The sequence below is a fragment of the Coregonus clupeaformis genome, chromosome 24 (genome assembly GCF_020615455.1).
Source record: "Coregonus clupeaformis isolate EN_2021a chromosome 24, ASM2061545v1, whole genome shotgun sequence".
NCBI lineage: Eukaryota > Metazoa > Chordata > Actinopteri > Salmoniformes > Salmonidae > Coregonus > Coregonus clupeaformis.
Genome location: NC_059215.1, coordinates 26785776 through 26802464, shown reverse-complemented (window position 1 = coordinate 26802464; position 16689 = coordinate 26785776). Strand labels below are relative to the sequence as shown.

General features: G+C 42.7%; 1 protein-coding gene across 2 annotated transcripts in view; it reads right to left on the bottom strand.

Moving 5' to 3' along the window:
* Positions 1-5628: 5628 nt before the first annotated feature.
* The window catches only part of LOC121557187 (sodium-dependent lysophosphatidylcholine symporter 1-B), a 30627-nt gene continuing 19566 nt past the window's right edge, over positions 5629-16689 (bottom strand). For both annotated transcript variants that reach the window (XM_041871025.2, XM_041871024.2), the window contains exons 8-14: positions 16362-16480; positions 15739-15822; positions 10361-10444; positions 9364-9476; positions 9050-9193; positions 8509-8685; positions 5629-8295 (exon numbers count right to left, since the gene is read on the bottom strand). In XM_041871025.2, the coding sequence (XP_041726959.2) occupies positions 8241-8295; positions 8509-8685; positions 9050-9193; positions 9364-9476; positions 10361-10444; positions 15739-15822; positions 16362-16480 (776 nt within the window). In that variant the 3' untranslated portion in view covers positions 5629-8240. The remainder of the gene's footprint in view (positions 8296-8508; positions 8686-9049; positions 9194-9363; positions 9477-10360; positions 10445-15738; positions 15823-16361; positions 16481-16689) is intronic.

Here is a 16689-nt window from a genome sequence, read left to right as displayed (position 1 = left end):
CTCAACAAGACGAAAGGCATAGAACTCGAATGCAGCGACTTCTTCGGTTGCCATCCAATAAATATTGCATTACCGCCACCTACTAGATTGGAGTATAACTCCCTTACACATACATTAACAAATTATTTAAACAAATACCCTACCATCTAACACTACACTCACTCTAAAAAAATCTATTTTTTAAATACCATACTCCACTATTTAAATCTATTTAGTCCTACTTCAGGCCCAATAGCCTGAAAGGATGGGACATCACTACTTAACACACCCTGTAACTCTTCTGACGTCAAATCTCGCACACCCAAATACCTCTCTGCAGCTGCCACCACAACCTCTATTTTCTGTGACTTATGTTCCATCCCTGCAGTGCAATTAATAACCATTGCTATAAATGCCAAAAATCCAATCTTACTGAAACATATCTCACTTGTTGGTCTATCCCTCTGTACTGATACAGATCTACTCCTCTCACCACTCCTCCCCCTTGACCCCTCTTCCTCTACTTTCTTCACTGCCTCAGCATATGACAACTTCTGCACTACTCTAACCCTGGAAACCTCAACCTGCCTCTCTCGCATGGGACATTTCTGATCCCCAGCCCCATGGGCACCCCTACAATTAGCACATACCACTACTTTCCCCAATGCAACACATTCCTTTGTCTCATGCCCTTCTGCACACTTCTCACAGCTTGGAACCTCCCTCCTAAACACTGCTGCCACATGCCCATAAGCTTGACACCTGTAACAACGTAATGTATTCGGCACATAAGCTGGTACAGGATAACTTATATATCCTAACATCACATTGACGGGGAAAGACTCAACTTCAAAACTCAAAAGAACAGACTATGACTCTTCTACTTCACCAAAGGACGAGCATCACAAACACCGGGAATCTTCCCCTTCAGTTGGTCAGCTTTCACATTTACTGCTGCCCTAGTAAATCCACTCCTTTCAATGGCGCCCTTTTCTTGAGAGCAAAACAATTCACTTCTCTTCCCCCATTCGTTTAACACTCAGCGCCTGCTCCCTCTGAGCAGCAGAAACACAAACAATTATCACCAGACCACTTCTGGTTACCCTCACCGATTCCACAGCACCCAACTCTGTTTTCACCCACCCTGAAACCACAAATGGATCAGTGGCGAACCGTCATTCAGGGCAGGTGGGGTAGAGCCACATTTTTTGCAAAAATAAATCAATAAAAATAAACATTGTTTTTTTGGGGGGCTTGCCTGTTTTGGCATTAATAGGTGTTACATATCAGTTTGCAAACAATGTAAAAAAATAATAATATATATATATATATCATTGAGTTAATAAATCCGAATACAAACATGGTCTCTTTTTTGCTTTCTTGAGTAATACAGCTCCAAAATGCAGGTGTTTCAGCCTAGCTCAGTGCTTTCTGTGGTGGTGGGGCAAGCCAGCACAAAATACGGAGCGTTGCGCCGTGATTGGCTCAGTGTTCTGTCACTCATGTGGACACTAGTCACCGCCAAGTCTAAGGGTAGACTTAGAAAATTCAAGCCCCTTAGGTTCTGCCATTGAGTTACATTAGAAGTGCCCTTCCAAGAAGGCTCAAGGTCATTGGCCACAGATAAAATGACATCAAATCACGTTATATCTACAGTAGCTTTGATTGGACTGATCATGTCAACATCTTACTTTCAAAATCTTAGCAAGCAAGCTAGCAGTCATCATGAATCAAGTCGACAATCTACTGGCAAATCCTTTTTAATCCTTGTCATATGAAGAGAAATAATGAAGAGAAATTATAGATGAAACGTATCGGTGCTCATCGGCCATTGGACATAAACATTACACAACAAGTTGGAAATCGCAAATTCAACAATGAGTGGTTTGGAAGGAATCGGTGACAGTGGCTAACTGCAAGTATTGCAACTGGGAAGTGAGGAATAAACCAGCTCCGACTGGGAAAATACGTTTTGAACGGTCATCCAACTCGGAATTGTAAATCCGGCCTCTTTCTCTTTCTTTGATGACAAAATTTGCCCACAAAGGACCGCCGCGCCACATTCCTGTTCAAGTGAGCACAGCACAACAAGGTGAATCCAAAAATGTATTGTATGCTGCTGAATAAATGATGTAATATGCCAGGGAGATATGTATACTGTAGCTAAGAAAGTAATACTAAGTGTAGGTTGTGTAGTAAGCTGTTAGTAGCCCATGTGCCTTCCCTAATAATTTGCTCCTTTTTCCACTCATAACTTAGCCTACTGTTCTGACTTGGTGGTGCACATGTAGCCTATAGCCTATTTTAGAGAAATGTCATCATCGAACATTGTAAGAGCTTTCATTGTCTGCTTATATTCCCCTTTTATTTATCCTACGTTCTGACTTGTTGTACAGGGAGAATACTGTAAGAACGGCCCATGTTCTGAATTATGTTGCTGTACATTTCAAAAGTGCTGAACAAATAGTTATATTGACTACGTCCATCCTAGCTCGCTCATCGCCTCTTATCCGCTCGTCGTTCCCTTATGCCGTAGTTTGTACATCTCAATTGTCAGTAGAAACCACATTTGTTTTAGCAAGTCAGCCATATCACAAATGTAGGCTGTCATTGTAAATAAGAATGTATTCTTAAATGACTTGCCTAGTTAAATAAAGGTAAAATAAAAAATATCAGATATGTTTTTTTTAAAGGCAGTAAAGGAGGCTGAATTAACTGTTTTGCTGCCAGACAAGGCTCCGCTGATAGCCAGGTGTAGCAGTGGTAAGGTGTTGGGACTGCTGTTGGGACAGCTTTATGTAGGCCCTAACAGTTTGTGGGCACCGTTTGTCACCGTTATAGTGCAATTAATGTATTGTTTAGTGTTGTGTAGTGGCTTGCTGGCATGCATCCAAAACATTTTTGGGGAGTTTGGCCCAACAGGATTTACATGCTAAAATCACCACAAAAATGGATCAGCCAAAAGGCAAGGGTAACCTTTTTCCCAAAACTTCACTCCTACCGTCACAGACTCATCTTTATCCTGACCCTCGGTGCTAGCCTCTGGCTCCGAGTACCTCACCACACCTACCACCTCAGATACTTCACCCTCATTCACTTCCATTTCTCCTCCTGTCTGAACTGAACTGGCTGACACATAGAGGGCACAGCAGGATCAGAGGTGAGAGGTCAGTTGGTCGGGTCAACAGGAAGTATTATTAAAGAGATGCTTTACATTGAAATACAGATAGAGATGTAGTAGTCCCAGAGTTAATGATCCAAGGTCAGTTATGCATTTCACCTCCTGATGATTATGATGACTGACAGTGCTAGAATAAAATCTCTCTCTCTCTCCATCTGTCCCTCGTCTGCAGGTATGTTTTGATGTGAGAGAGGATGCCAACCCCCAGTCCCTTCATCGCCACCTCACCCGCTCTTAAGATAACCTTCGGGCCGACTGGGGGCCTCAAGGCTGGTTAGGAGACACCTCTAGAGACACTATTATGTAACTGTGATGAACTGAGAGAATATTAGGGTAGCACTGTGATTCATGAATCATATGCTGTCTTCCCTAGTAGCACTGTGATTCATGAATCATATGCTGTCTTCCCTAGTAGCACTGTGATTCATGAATCATATGCTGTCTTCCCTAGTAGCACTGTGATTCATGAATCATATGCTGTCTTCCCTAGTAGCACTGTGATTCATGAATCATATGCTGCCTTCCCTGCTCTTCTGTTGTTACCCCTTTCCCTTTCTGTCTTTCTCACACCTCCTCTTTCTTCCTCTGTTTTTATAATGCACACCAGATGTGTGTGTAAGTCGCTCTGGATAAGAGCGTCTGCTAAATTACTAAAATGTAAATGTAAATGTAATGTGCAGATTGAACTTGTATTTATAATATATTACAATTATAATAATTATAATGCATGTATTATGTATTTATAACCCTTGGATAATCAACTTCTTTGAATAAAGCGTTTCACATTCTCTACTGGTTGAAATTAAGTATCTAATTTGATGAAATAATACACCTATCCTGTGTTTATTTACATTTACATCTTAGTCATTTAGCAGACGCTCTTATCCAGAGTGCATACATGTATTTTTTTTTCCTCCATACTTTATCAGATCAATGCAGATGAAGGAAATTAGATATTGAGATGAACCGGTTTTAGAGTATTTACATGATGCATAGGAAGTGTAGTGTACTGTTTTTTAAATTCTATATCTGTTTATATGAATTACAAATCAGCCTTTAACTAGTTAAATCATGTTTCTAGTCTGTTGCATAGTTACAATGCATAACCATTGATGTCCCAGGACCAGGATTGGTAAACACTGTTGAAGTGTATAATTGTAATACATACATGCAGATACAGCATCATTCAAAGACTGGAATTTGATACTCCTGGTATTGGATATGACTGAAAAAGAATCTCACAGACATTCATACCTGAACTGCAGCTTTATTTGCCAAGGTAGAGTACATGATCAGTGAATATATTAAATGTAAAGGCTACAATGTGGGGATCTCATGCATGTTAATAACTACATGTATATACGACGTGCATCCTTGGCACAAAGTTATATTATATTCTACTCAATCCATAGGCTTCATTAATGTCATTCAGACTGTTTTGAAAATGATCCAACCGGCTATGATAGCTGAGGTTCATAGCTAGGTTCTCAACTAATATTTATACCAAACGTTTTAGGGTCCATACACAGATCAGCTACATAGCTAGATACACATCCATATGCATACAGGTATTTTTATCCTCCACCGCAAAATAAGCAAGAAAATAGTTAGCTAGCTACGTTACTTCAGCTGCATTGCATTGCAAATATCAGCAAGGCAAGCTTACAGAATTGTACATCCAATTTGAGGTAAATGCTTTAGCTAGCTAGATTCTTTACATCCACTGTTTCACAAGACGACAGCCTGGTTAGCTGGTTGTTTCAGGAGTCCCTTAAACATTAAAACAACACGAATTACAATGTCATACTCATGTCACAACACCCATTAAGCTAGCCAGCTAGTCAGTTAGCTTTTTTAATAGCTATTTTTGTCAATGTACTTTATGACCAAAATATGCATGACGTTATAATTACTTACATTTTGCTTCAATCTCAGTATTTTTGTCCGCCATCTTGGCTGAAGAAAGTCTCCAGCGTTGGGTCGCATAGCGTCAAACTCGTCATGGGAACCACTCGATATGATTGGTCATCGCTCAGCGGTCGACGCTGGTGATTTGCATAAAGTTGGGAAAAGTTTAAGTTTTTCCCCGCCTCCCACGCCACCTACGCGCCGCCCAAAGGTCCCCCGCGATTTCCGCTTCTCACCGTTTTCCTTCCATTGGAAATGAATGAATTCACCGTTTTGGGATTGAGACCTGTCGATTTCCTCCTACTGCACTAGATCTACAGAAAGCGGTTGAATATGAAACCTGTTATCATAATTTATTGTATGACAGTGCTGTGGCTCATCTCCATATTATCATAAAGCCAGTGGTAAGCCTACGTGTAGGTTTCGTAACCGTATGGTAGTCTGTTTACGTGAGTTTAATCATTACTGTTGGGCTACATCTTTGGTTTGGCCTGAGTATAGGAAGTTGATTAAAAAAAATAGACTTTTCAAAGAATGAATTCCCAAAGACAAAAGCACAATACTGTATCTGTTAGTATTTATTAACATTTATTTTATCGTCAACATCTTTTTAAATAACTACGTCGATGAATACCAGTTCACATCAGTTTCTGGCAACAAAAATATATTTACAACTTTTACTTACATACAATATTTACATTATGCACAGGAGGCAGCATGTATACAAGGCGTTATTTGAGCGTTCGGTGTTAGTGATATATACAGAGATATTCCCATTGGGTCAGAGGTCAAACATTTGGCTACCACTGCCTCAGAGTCAGGCGGGAAGGTCTCCATCTCCAAACATATTCATAAAAATAATATTAACAAAAAAAATGACATGTTTTCCCATTGTATAAGACTGCTCAGGTAGAAATGGGGGCCATCTGGTGACTGAAGTTGGATTTGTCCCCTCTCTTCCCGCTTTTGGCTCACAAGATGTCCAACTCTGGTCCAGGGGAGTATTCATTACAGAAACCATTTACCGTTTAAGAATGAAACAAACAAGATTCTATTGGACAAATTCAGGTAGGTCCCTCCCAGTTTCATTCCAGTCGCTTCCGTTTAAGAAACATTTTGCAACAGAATCAGTGTAATGAATACACCCCCAGGGCATTAGACTGTTCCTCTGTCTAACGCCCTGAACCAGAACTTGACCACGAGAGACGTCAAACATTTCAACCATTATGAAGGCACTGATCAAAGTGTATTATCATGTGTGTATAACATATTACATGAAATGTAGGATTATCTTTTCCACAGGACTGTGATGAATGGTCTTGTTTCTTTCCCCCTGTAGGTCAGTTTAGACAAGTGACGTCATGGTAGACACTTTCAATACAACAAACTCAGACTTCACGATACAGGCAATTCACTCCCCACTCCATTTTCCAATACTTTGACTTTTGTGCTTCTTCCCTTTATGAAGCAAACAAACATAGCTGCAAGCTATGCACATGCATTTAAAAAAAGACAAGGCTGAGAACTCACTGTTTTAAAAAGAAAATGAACTTTCAAATTAAAAGGTTTTACATTTACATTTTAGTCATTTAGCAGACGCTCTTATCCAGAGCGACTTACAGTTAGTGAATACATCTTTTTTTATACTGGCCCCCCCGTGGGAATTTTGAGGTCAATATACACAAAGTGAGAACGTTGTAGCACGCATTCATAATGCATTGCAGTTGGAACAGCAACCTAAAACGTCTTCTCTTTCAATAGGACAAATGCATAATAGAAGCAGAACATTCTCAACCCACGCAGCAAATTTAACATAAATACTTAAATAATGCAATCTTTCTAGATTAGTACCAGCTGTCGTTATGGTTTTGCCCAACACTAAAGTCAATGACTAGCTGTAAGAAAAATAACTTTAAATACGTGTTGTTATTGATTGTACAGGCTGTGTAAAATAGCTTGGTTAACAGTTATTGCGCTGTAGTGGTTCTGGTTTAAATGTTGAGAGACTAAGAACTAGTGTTTTTGAGAGGAGCACAGCTTTTGCTTACAGGTATAGTTAGGTATAGTGTTGCAGTTTGGACAATCTCTTCCGGGCATTACTGGGGTGTATTCCTTGGTGCACACCGTAGCAAAATGTTTCACAAATGAAAACACGTTTCTATTGGACAAATTCAGGTAGGTAGGTAGGTTCCCCCTCCTTTGCTTCCTAGTGAATACACCCCTGTTGAATAAGCCAATGAAAAGTGAGGAAGGAAACAACAGGAGTTGGTTTCGAACTGCATGAACACACATTGTAAAACAAAAAGGAACATGTGATAAGAGAACTCCATTGTAAAGTGTCAAATTGTAGACAAGGGTCTTAAACGTCTCAAACAGGAACTAAATTATGAAATCACACTTTTTCCAGACGTTGAGAATCTTTCACTGCTAGATAGGGTTCTGACTTGTTTCGTACATAACAATCAAGACGGTACCAAACTGAAGTCGGTAGAAACATGTATAATAGTTGTACTAATATTCTATAAAAATGTCATACGTACATATCAAAATAATTTGTCTGGCTTCTGAAATGTAAACCCCGTTGAAAAAAGAGCTAAACCATAAAGCCATTTTATTGAGCTATTAAACTGTCTTCTTCACCCAAGAAAAAGACGGCCGTTCAAGTTTTCCCCATTAGGGACACATGAGGTGTGTAAAAGATTGTTCTAGTGCAGTGTGTCTAAAGTATTGAGCTTTTGAAAATTGTACCCATGATAGATAAAGTTCTGATGGCAATATTCAATATACACTAAATGGTACACAACAGCACGCATCACATTTCAAGGTTTTGTGCAACATTCACGGACGACAACAAAAAGGCTGTGTCTTACAGTAGCCTATTGAGTCCGCATAGGATGCCTTTTCTCTGTTGAGAAAGTTTGTCACAGCTTAAGTGGGCTGGAATTGAACCAGGAAGGTCATCCGTCCGTCTTATGATTTTGTCGCCATAAGATACTTTGTTGTTCCTTGCCCTGGTGCATCGTCATGACGACAGGCACTCTGAGACGTCTGAGCAGCAGCAGTAGTATGATTGGATGGGAGCAGCATCTCCGTCGTGATAGGTCCAGCCCTCGTTAGCCCCACCCAGTGCAGACAACAGTGTCACCCCAATGGTCCATGAGTGTTCTAGAACCTACACCATGTTGGTCAGTGCAGTGGAGTCGGTTTCTGAGTCTGCCTCATTTTCCCTGTGAGAACAGAAGAGACACCAGGGGTTAGACATGACACATACAAGCAGGTCATATACCTGAACAGTTCACAACAAAATGTACTTTATGAGTAGCAGGCATGTCAAGGAGTGGCAAGGAGCAGAATTTGGCAATCTATCCAATCCTTTCAGATATACAGAGAATGCTTGGGATACGAGGCCCGAGTTCCCCAATCAGACACGCCAGTCTTACCGTTGCTCCTGAAGCAGCTTCCTGTTGCCCTGCCTCCTCTCTTCGTCGATTGGATAAGAGCGGAATAAGACCAGGCCAATCAGAATGAGTCCTATGGGCGCCGCGGAGACCAGAACCTTTAGGGTTATATCCACGTTCTCAGGCTGGGTGCAACCTCGAGTCATATACCCAGCAAAACTACAAACAAAACAAGACACACACACACAGGTTAGAGGTCGATTGTACAAATTAATGTAACCGCATGACTGATCAACACGCTAACAAAAAGAGGGTTCATGTGACACACACACTACTGATTTGGATGTGAGCGTTAGAGGAATCATATGAAGTGGAGACTGTAGGGTTTGGCTTATCCTCTCATATCTATGTACAGTACGACAGGGGCCGGGGGGGGGCAGAGTGTGGGTGTGTTTGTTTTACTTAGAAAGTGCAGAGATGCATTCCAGTGTACTGTGTGTGTGTGTGGTGAGTGTGTGTGTGTGTGTGTGTGGTGAGTGTGTGTGTGTGTGCGTGCATCTCTGCTGATGAAGAGTAAACTTACTCCAAGCTGAGAGTAGAGATCCCCAGGGAGATTCCAGAGGCAAACTTGGTGAAGAAGACATAGAAGGAATAGAAGATGGCCTCGTGGCCCTGAGAGTGTGGGTTCCTGACCTGGAAGTCATCCACCACGTCTGGCAGCATGGACCTAGAGACGGAGACAGAGTCAGCGATGTCCACAAACAACCAAACACTAGAGACACATAGGAGATAGTGTTACAAACATGAGGGACAGCGAGCGAGAGATGGTGAGAAGACAGCGAGCGAGAGGAGACAGAGAAAGAGAAAGTCGAAGGTAAGAGAAAAACTCCAACTCACCATGGCAACAGGAAGGCAGCAGCGACTCCAACCCCGGCAGCGAACGACACGGTGTAGGTAACGATGAGATTACTCTTCACACACACCACCAGGATCATGAAGGGTATCACAGACTGCAGAGAGGACAGAAACCCCTTATTAGAACACCACCAGGATCATCATCAACATCATTACTACACACCACCTGGATCATCATCAACATCATTACTACACACCACCTGGATCATCATCAACATCATTACTACACACCCCATCTCACATCATTACTACACACCACCTGGATCATCATCAACATCATTACTACACACCACCTGGATCATCATCAACATCATTACTACACACCACCTGGATCATCATCAACATCATTACTACACACCACCTGGATCATCATCAACATCATTACTACACACCACCTGGATCATCATCAACATCATTACTACACACCACCAGGATCATCATCAACATCATTACTACACACCACCTGGATCATCATCAACATCATTACTACACACCACCTGGATCATCATTATTATTATTTTTAGAGTCAGGCATATAATTACAAGAGTCAGAAGGGTGGCGCTATAAAAAAAAAAAAATCACTGTGGTCATTGGTCACTGACTGGTACCAGAGAAAGCAGTATGACCCATTCTATCGCAAGAAATGACAAGAAATAACCTCAACTGGTGCATTTGCACTGTCAGGTTGCACCATTGTTTGGCCCAAAGATGTTGCCGTCAGTGTTTCCCCATCTGAGGCCCTGGCTCAATAAAGCATGTCTCTGTGGACTAAGGCAGGGTTTTCCAAACGTTGCCCTAGCACTACACAGCTGATTCAAATAAAAGCTTGATGAGGAGTTGGTTATTTGAATTTGATGTGCAGTGCTAGGGCAAAAACTAAAAAGTGCAACTGGGGGGTGGGGGGGGGGGGTGTCAGGACCGAGTTTGGTAAAGCCTGGACTATGGCATGGTGCTGTGTGATCATTATGCTTATTCTTACCGAGGTGCCAATGTACACAGCTGTCTTCTTGCCAAACTTGGTGAGGAACCACTGCCAGAAGGGGATGGTGAGCATCGCAGCGAGCTGGAGACAAGACAAGGCAAAGAAGAGTGGGATTTAGTCAAAACACTTCATATAGAAATGGTGGTATTACCATTTTAGTTTTGTCCATATTTTTTCCCAGTCCATTTCTGAGAAGGGTTGAGTCTGAAACGGAACCCTATTCCGCATGTAGTGCACTACTTTTGACCAGGGAACATATGGAATATATAGGGATGCAGCCTGGATATACGCATGTAGGGCACTACTTTTGACCAGGGAACATATGGAATATATAGGGATGCAGCCTGGATATACGCATGTAGGGCACTACTTTTGACCAGGGAACATATGGAATATATAGGGATGCAGCCTGGATATACGCATGTAGGGCACTACTTTTGACCAGGGAACATATGGAATATATAGGGATGCAGCCTGGATATACGCATGTAGGGCACTACTTTTGACCAGGGAACATATGGAATATATAGGGATGCAGCCTGGATATACGCATGTAGGGCACTACTTTTGACCAGGGAACATATGGAATATATAGGGATGCAGCCTGGATATACGCATGTAGGGCACTACTTTTGACCAGGGAACATATGGAACATATAGGGAGCCATTTGGGATGCTGCCTTTATGTCATGTTCAGCCTCTGTAACGTGGGTCAGATTACAAAACACTTCAAACCAAAACAGCAGTTCAGTCTGGTTTGTGTTTAGGATTTACCAGTCTTCCTAATGTAGACATTCTACAAATGGGAAGACTGCTTCCCAAAATTTTAACCGAAGTTTAAAAGGGTCCAATGCAGCTGTTTTTTAAAATCTCAATATCAAATGATTTGTGGGTAACAATTAAGTACCTGACTGTGACCGTTTTCAATAAAAAAAAATGGTCAAAAACAAAACAAAAAGTTTCTTAACAAGAGTAATTAATTTTGCAAGGACTGTGGGGGAGTAGTCTGAGTGGGGAGGGGAAAACTGAAGAATAGCTGTTATTGGCAGAGAGGTTTGGAACTCTTTCTTCTTGGTCTATTAACCAATTTACCGCCTGGTAAACAATCTCATCTAGAATGCTAAAATCACATTGTTATCGTCACAAAAGTATTATTATACTTAATCATTCGTTTTATACAACAATTAGATGCAAACCCCATAACTGGGAAGTGTAGCCCCCCAGAGATACAGTTATGTTGTTCCACTGTCTTTAATGACATCACAACATAGTAACGAATTTGACATGATTGTTCTTTAAGTCGCCACCGACCATTTCCCACATTCTTTTGAAGTATGAATATTGTTTCATTATCCACTTTTGGATGTTGGGAGTTTTGGCGAGAAGAATCTCTGTGTTAACAAAAGGGGTCCTTTCTCCCAATACTTCATGGCAAGGAAGACAGTCTGCACGGTACTTACTACCGGTCATAAAACTGGCCTCCAGGAGAGGGGGGTGTTCAAACTTTTGCCTAGCCGGCATCTTTGATCCTCAGCCCGTGAAGGCAAGTCATGACAACATCAAGGTAATCTGGCAATACCACAAGGTAATCTGCATCTAGTTTGCCTTGAACCGTCTGCACCCCACTGCCTGACAAGTATCGTTCTCCTTCCAGCATTAAAACATTTGCAGTGTCTACAAAAACATATATACAGTGGGGAGAACAAGTATTTGATACACTGCCGATTTTGCAGGTTTTCCTACTTACAAAGCATGTAGAGGTCTGTACTTTTTTTTATCATAGGTACACTTCAACTGTGAGAGACGGAATCTAAAACAAAATTCCAGAAAATCACATTGTATGATTTTTAAGTAATTAATTTGCATTTTATTGCATGACATAAGTATTTGATACATCAGAAAAGCAGAACTTAATATTTGGTACAGAAACATTTGTTTGCAATTACAGAGATCATACGTTTCCTGTAGGTCTTGACCAGGTTTGCACACACTGCAGCAGGGATTTTGGCCCACTCCTCCATACAGACCTTCTCCAGATCCTTCAGGTTTCGGGGCTGACGCTGGGCAATACGGACTTTCAGCTCCCTCCAAAGATTTTCTATTGGGTTCAGGTCTGGAGACTGGCTAGGCCACTCCAGGACCTTGAGATGCTTCTTACGGAGCCACTCCTTAGTTGCCCTGGCTGTGTGTTTCGGGTCGTTGTCATGCTGGAAGACCCAGTCACGACCCATCTTCAATGCTCTTACTGAGGGAAGGAGGTTGTTGGCCAAGATCTCACGATACATGGCCCCATCCATCCTCCCCTCAATACGGTGCAGTCGTCCTGTCCCCTTTGCAGAAAAGTATCCCCAAAGAATGATGTTTCCACCTCCATGCTTCACGGTTGGGATGGTGTTCTTGGGGTTGTACTCATCCTTCTTCTTCCTCCAAACACGGCGAGTGGAGTTTAGACCAAAAAGCTCTATTTTTGTCTCATCAGACCACATGACCTTCTCCCATTCCACCTCTGGATCATCCAGATGGTCATTGGCAAACTTCAGACGGGCCTGGACATGCGCTGGCTTGAGCAGGGGGACCTTGCGTGCGCTGCAGGATTTTAATCCATGACGGCGTAGTGTGTTACTAATGGTTTTCTTTGAGACTGTGGTCCCAGCTCTCTTCAGGTCATTGACCAGGTCCTACCGTGTAGTTCTGGGCTGATCCCTCACCTTCCTCATGATCATTGATGCCCCACGAGGTGAGATCTTGCATGGAGCCCCAGACCGAGGGTGATTTACCGTCATCTTGAACTTCTTCCATTTTCTAATAATTGCGCCAACAGTTGTTGCCATCTCACCAAGCTGCTTGCCTATTGTCCTGTAGCCCATCCCAGCCTTGTGCAGGTCTACAATTTTATCCCTGATGTCCTTACACAGCTCTCTGGTCTTGGCCATTGTGGAGAGGTTGGAGTCTGTTTGATTGAGTGTGTGGACAGGTGTCTTTTATACAGGTAACGAGTTCAAACAGGTGCAGTTAATACAGGTAATGAGTGGAGAACAGGAGGGCTTCTTAAAGAAAAACTAACAGAGAGCCGGAATTCTTCCTGGTTGGTAGGTGATCAAATACTTATGTCATGCAATAAAATGAAAATTAATTACTTAAAAATCATACAATGTGATTTTCTGGATTTTTGTTTTAGATTCCGTCTCTCACAGTTGAAGTGTACCTATGATAAAAAGTACAGACCTCTACATGCTTTGTATGTAGGAAAACCTGCAAAATCGGCAGTGTATCAAATACTTGTTCTCCCCGCTGTATTTCTGTGTGAATAGATTCACATGTCCTGAACACAACAGGCTACTGTTGTCCTGTCTGTGCTCACCACTCGACTAGCAGCATAACCACCACCCACAAAGACTACTAGAAAGACTACTGGCTACAGCAGATTCACAAAGTGCTGCTTGACAACAAAGAGGCAGTCCCAAATGACACCCTATTCCCTATATAGTGCACTACTTTTGACCAGAGCCCTAGTGCACTATATAGGGAATAGGGGGCCATTGGGGACGCTGACCAGAGACAAGGTCCTTTTGTCTTGTTGCCTCCTCATGAACCAACTTCCTCTGCATTGGGGACAAGGTCTCGTTTGTGTAACACCCCCCCCCCCGTCCTGTGTTCCCTCTGCCCAGCCCAATCTGGCAACCCTATTGAGTTACACTATTGCCCAACAGTGTAGCGATGAAGACTGTGCCCTTGACCAAAGAGGAGCCAAGCCACCTGGAGTGACATCCATGCTAAAAAGGCTGGAGTGACCCCATTAGTGAGGCCAGGGAGACCTGGTGAAGGCTGTAGTGCTGAATCACATTGACCTTTACAATAAAGAAACAGGTTAAGAACCCTCAATGGCCTTCGAAGAGGTGAATGTAGAATGAAGCTGCCCCGAGACACTGCTAAGGATTAAGGGGAGGGGATTGCCGATCCTAGATCTGTGCCTAATGGTAAATGTAAGGATTTGGGGAAGCTGATTTTATTTATCTCTTCTTTTACCAGGTAAGTTGACTGAGAACAGTCATTTACAGCAACAACCTGGGGAATAGTTACAGGGGAGAGGAGGGAGGATGAATGAGCCAATTGGAAGCTGTGGATGATTAGGTGGCCATGATGGTATGAGGGCCAGAATAGGGAATTTAGCCAGGACACCGGGGTTAACACCACTATTCTTACGATAAGTGCCAGGGGATCTTTAGTGACCACAGAGAGTCAGGACACCCGTTTAACATCCCATCCGAAAGACAGCACCCTACACAGGGCAATGTCCCCAATCACTGCCCTGGGGCAATGTCCCCAATCACTGCCCTGGGGCATTGGGATATTATTATTTTTTAGATCAGAGGAAAGAGTGCCTCCTACTGGCCCTCCAACACCACTTCCAGCAGCATCTGGTCTCCCATCCAGGACCAACCCTGCTTAGCTTCAGAAGAAAGCCAGCAGTGGGATGCAGGGTGGTCTGCTGCTGGCTAGATCTGTGCCTAATGGTAAAGATTAGGGGAGGGTAAGCTGATCCTAGATCTGAGTTAAGTCAATAAAAATCATAACTAACTCCTAAAGGTCATTCTACTACAACTAATATCTTACATAAAGGAAAGGTTATTAAAACAGTCTTCTTTTCCCTTTAATTTATCGAATTAGCACCAAGCTTTTCCAACTCACTGACCAGTGGGTGAGTTTCCCATAGTTCACAGGCCTACTGTACTGCAGTCAGGTCCTGTCTCAGATTAAACTGCCACACTCACCAACTACATTCCTGTCAGGATAAAGACTTCATTAAGTCTGTTTAATCATATGACTGAGAAGAGGGACAATGGGGAGAGCGGGACAGAGACTTTTACAGCAGAGGGTAAATGTCTGTGGGAACAGGCTGGTATACTTGTAGCTGCTCATTACTTTGATCTGTGGTATTCAGACCAGGCCTGTGAAAGTGAACAGCCTGTTCCCACTGGGCAACAACCTGACACTACGCATGTTCTCATACAGAGAGAGAGAGAGAGAGAGAGACAGCTCTTTTGTATAGAAAACCTCCTGAATGTCTCCAGTGGTTCAGTCAAGGTTGCACTAACAATAGAGGTCAGTGAATGATGTGGGAAAAGAGTCTCAATCTGGCTGCATTTTTTTTTTTTGGGGGGGGGGTCATTTAGCAGACACTCTTATCCAGAGCAACTTACAGTTAGTGAGTGCATACATTTTCATACTGGGGTCCCCCCGTGGGAATCGAACCCACAACCCTGGCGTTGCAAACGCCATGCTCTACCAACTGAGCTACACGGGACTATATAAAGGCCATTGACACTTGTGTGCATCAGCTCTGTGTGTGTGTGTGTGTGTGTGTGTGTCCTCACCATGATGACCAGTAGAATGTTCTGGAAGTCGTTCCTAAAACCCAGAGTGTAGCAGCAGAACAGAGCAAAGTTCCCCTCCAGGAGCTGCAGAGAGAGTGAGAAAACAGACATGCTCAGTTAAGACTGGCCCCCACACAGGCGCCAAGCGCTGGCTGGCTGGAGACTAAACTTTAACACGACGGGCGGCTTAGCCCAGAGACCACATAAATAAAAGAGAACACACACACTCTCTCTCTCAAGGAGCAGAGTGGTGGCAGACAGCCTATCCTAACACGGGGCCATATTGACGGTTAGCTTTATGGTTGTGTTGAGTTTTATTGTAGGTGAGGTTACGGTCAGTGACCGGGATATTGTAACACCACAACGTGACATTTCTACAAAACGTGTGTGTGTGTGTGTCATCACTCACCATTAAGTGCATGTCAAATTGTGAACACTAGTGTAAGCATTAGTGAGAGAGCATGCGTGTGTGGATATGGAACATTCACGCTCGAATGTTTGTGTGTAATATGCTTCACTGACCTGTAAATAAATATGGGTGTAGTGGGTGTATGTAGACATGCAAATGCAGAGAGCAAAAGTGTGTGTGTGTATATATATATATATATAGCCGCTGTAGTCACCATAAAAGCCAGTGAGGTGAAGAGGAAGCCCATGACCAGCTTGACATAAGGTCCATGGCCCATCACCAGTCTGATACCCTGCCAGAACGACATGAGCTCTGACCGGGGGCGAGACGACTCTGGAGGGAGGAGAGAGAGACAGACAGAGAGACAGAGAGAGAGACAGAGGATGTTGTAATATAAAAGTTAACCTAATAATATGTCAAAATGTGTTTCAACTTTAGGATATCCCCCATCAGAGAGGGTGAGAGAGTTCTAGGAGGAATGATTATAAATCTAAAAGATTTATACAAATTAAAAAAAACACTAGGAGACTGCGTATAATACC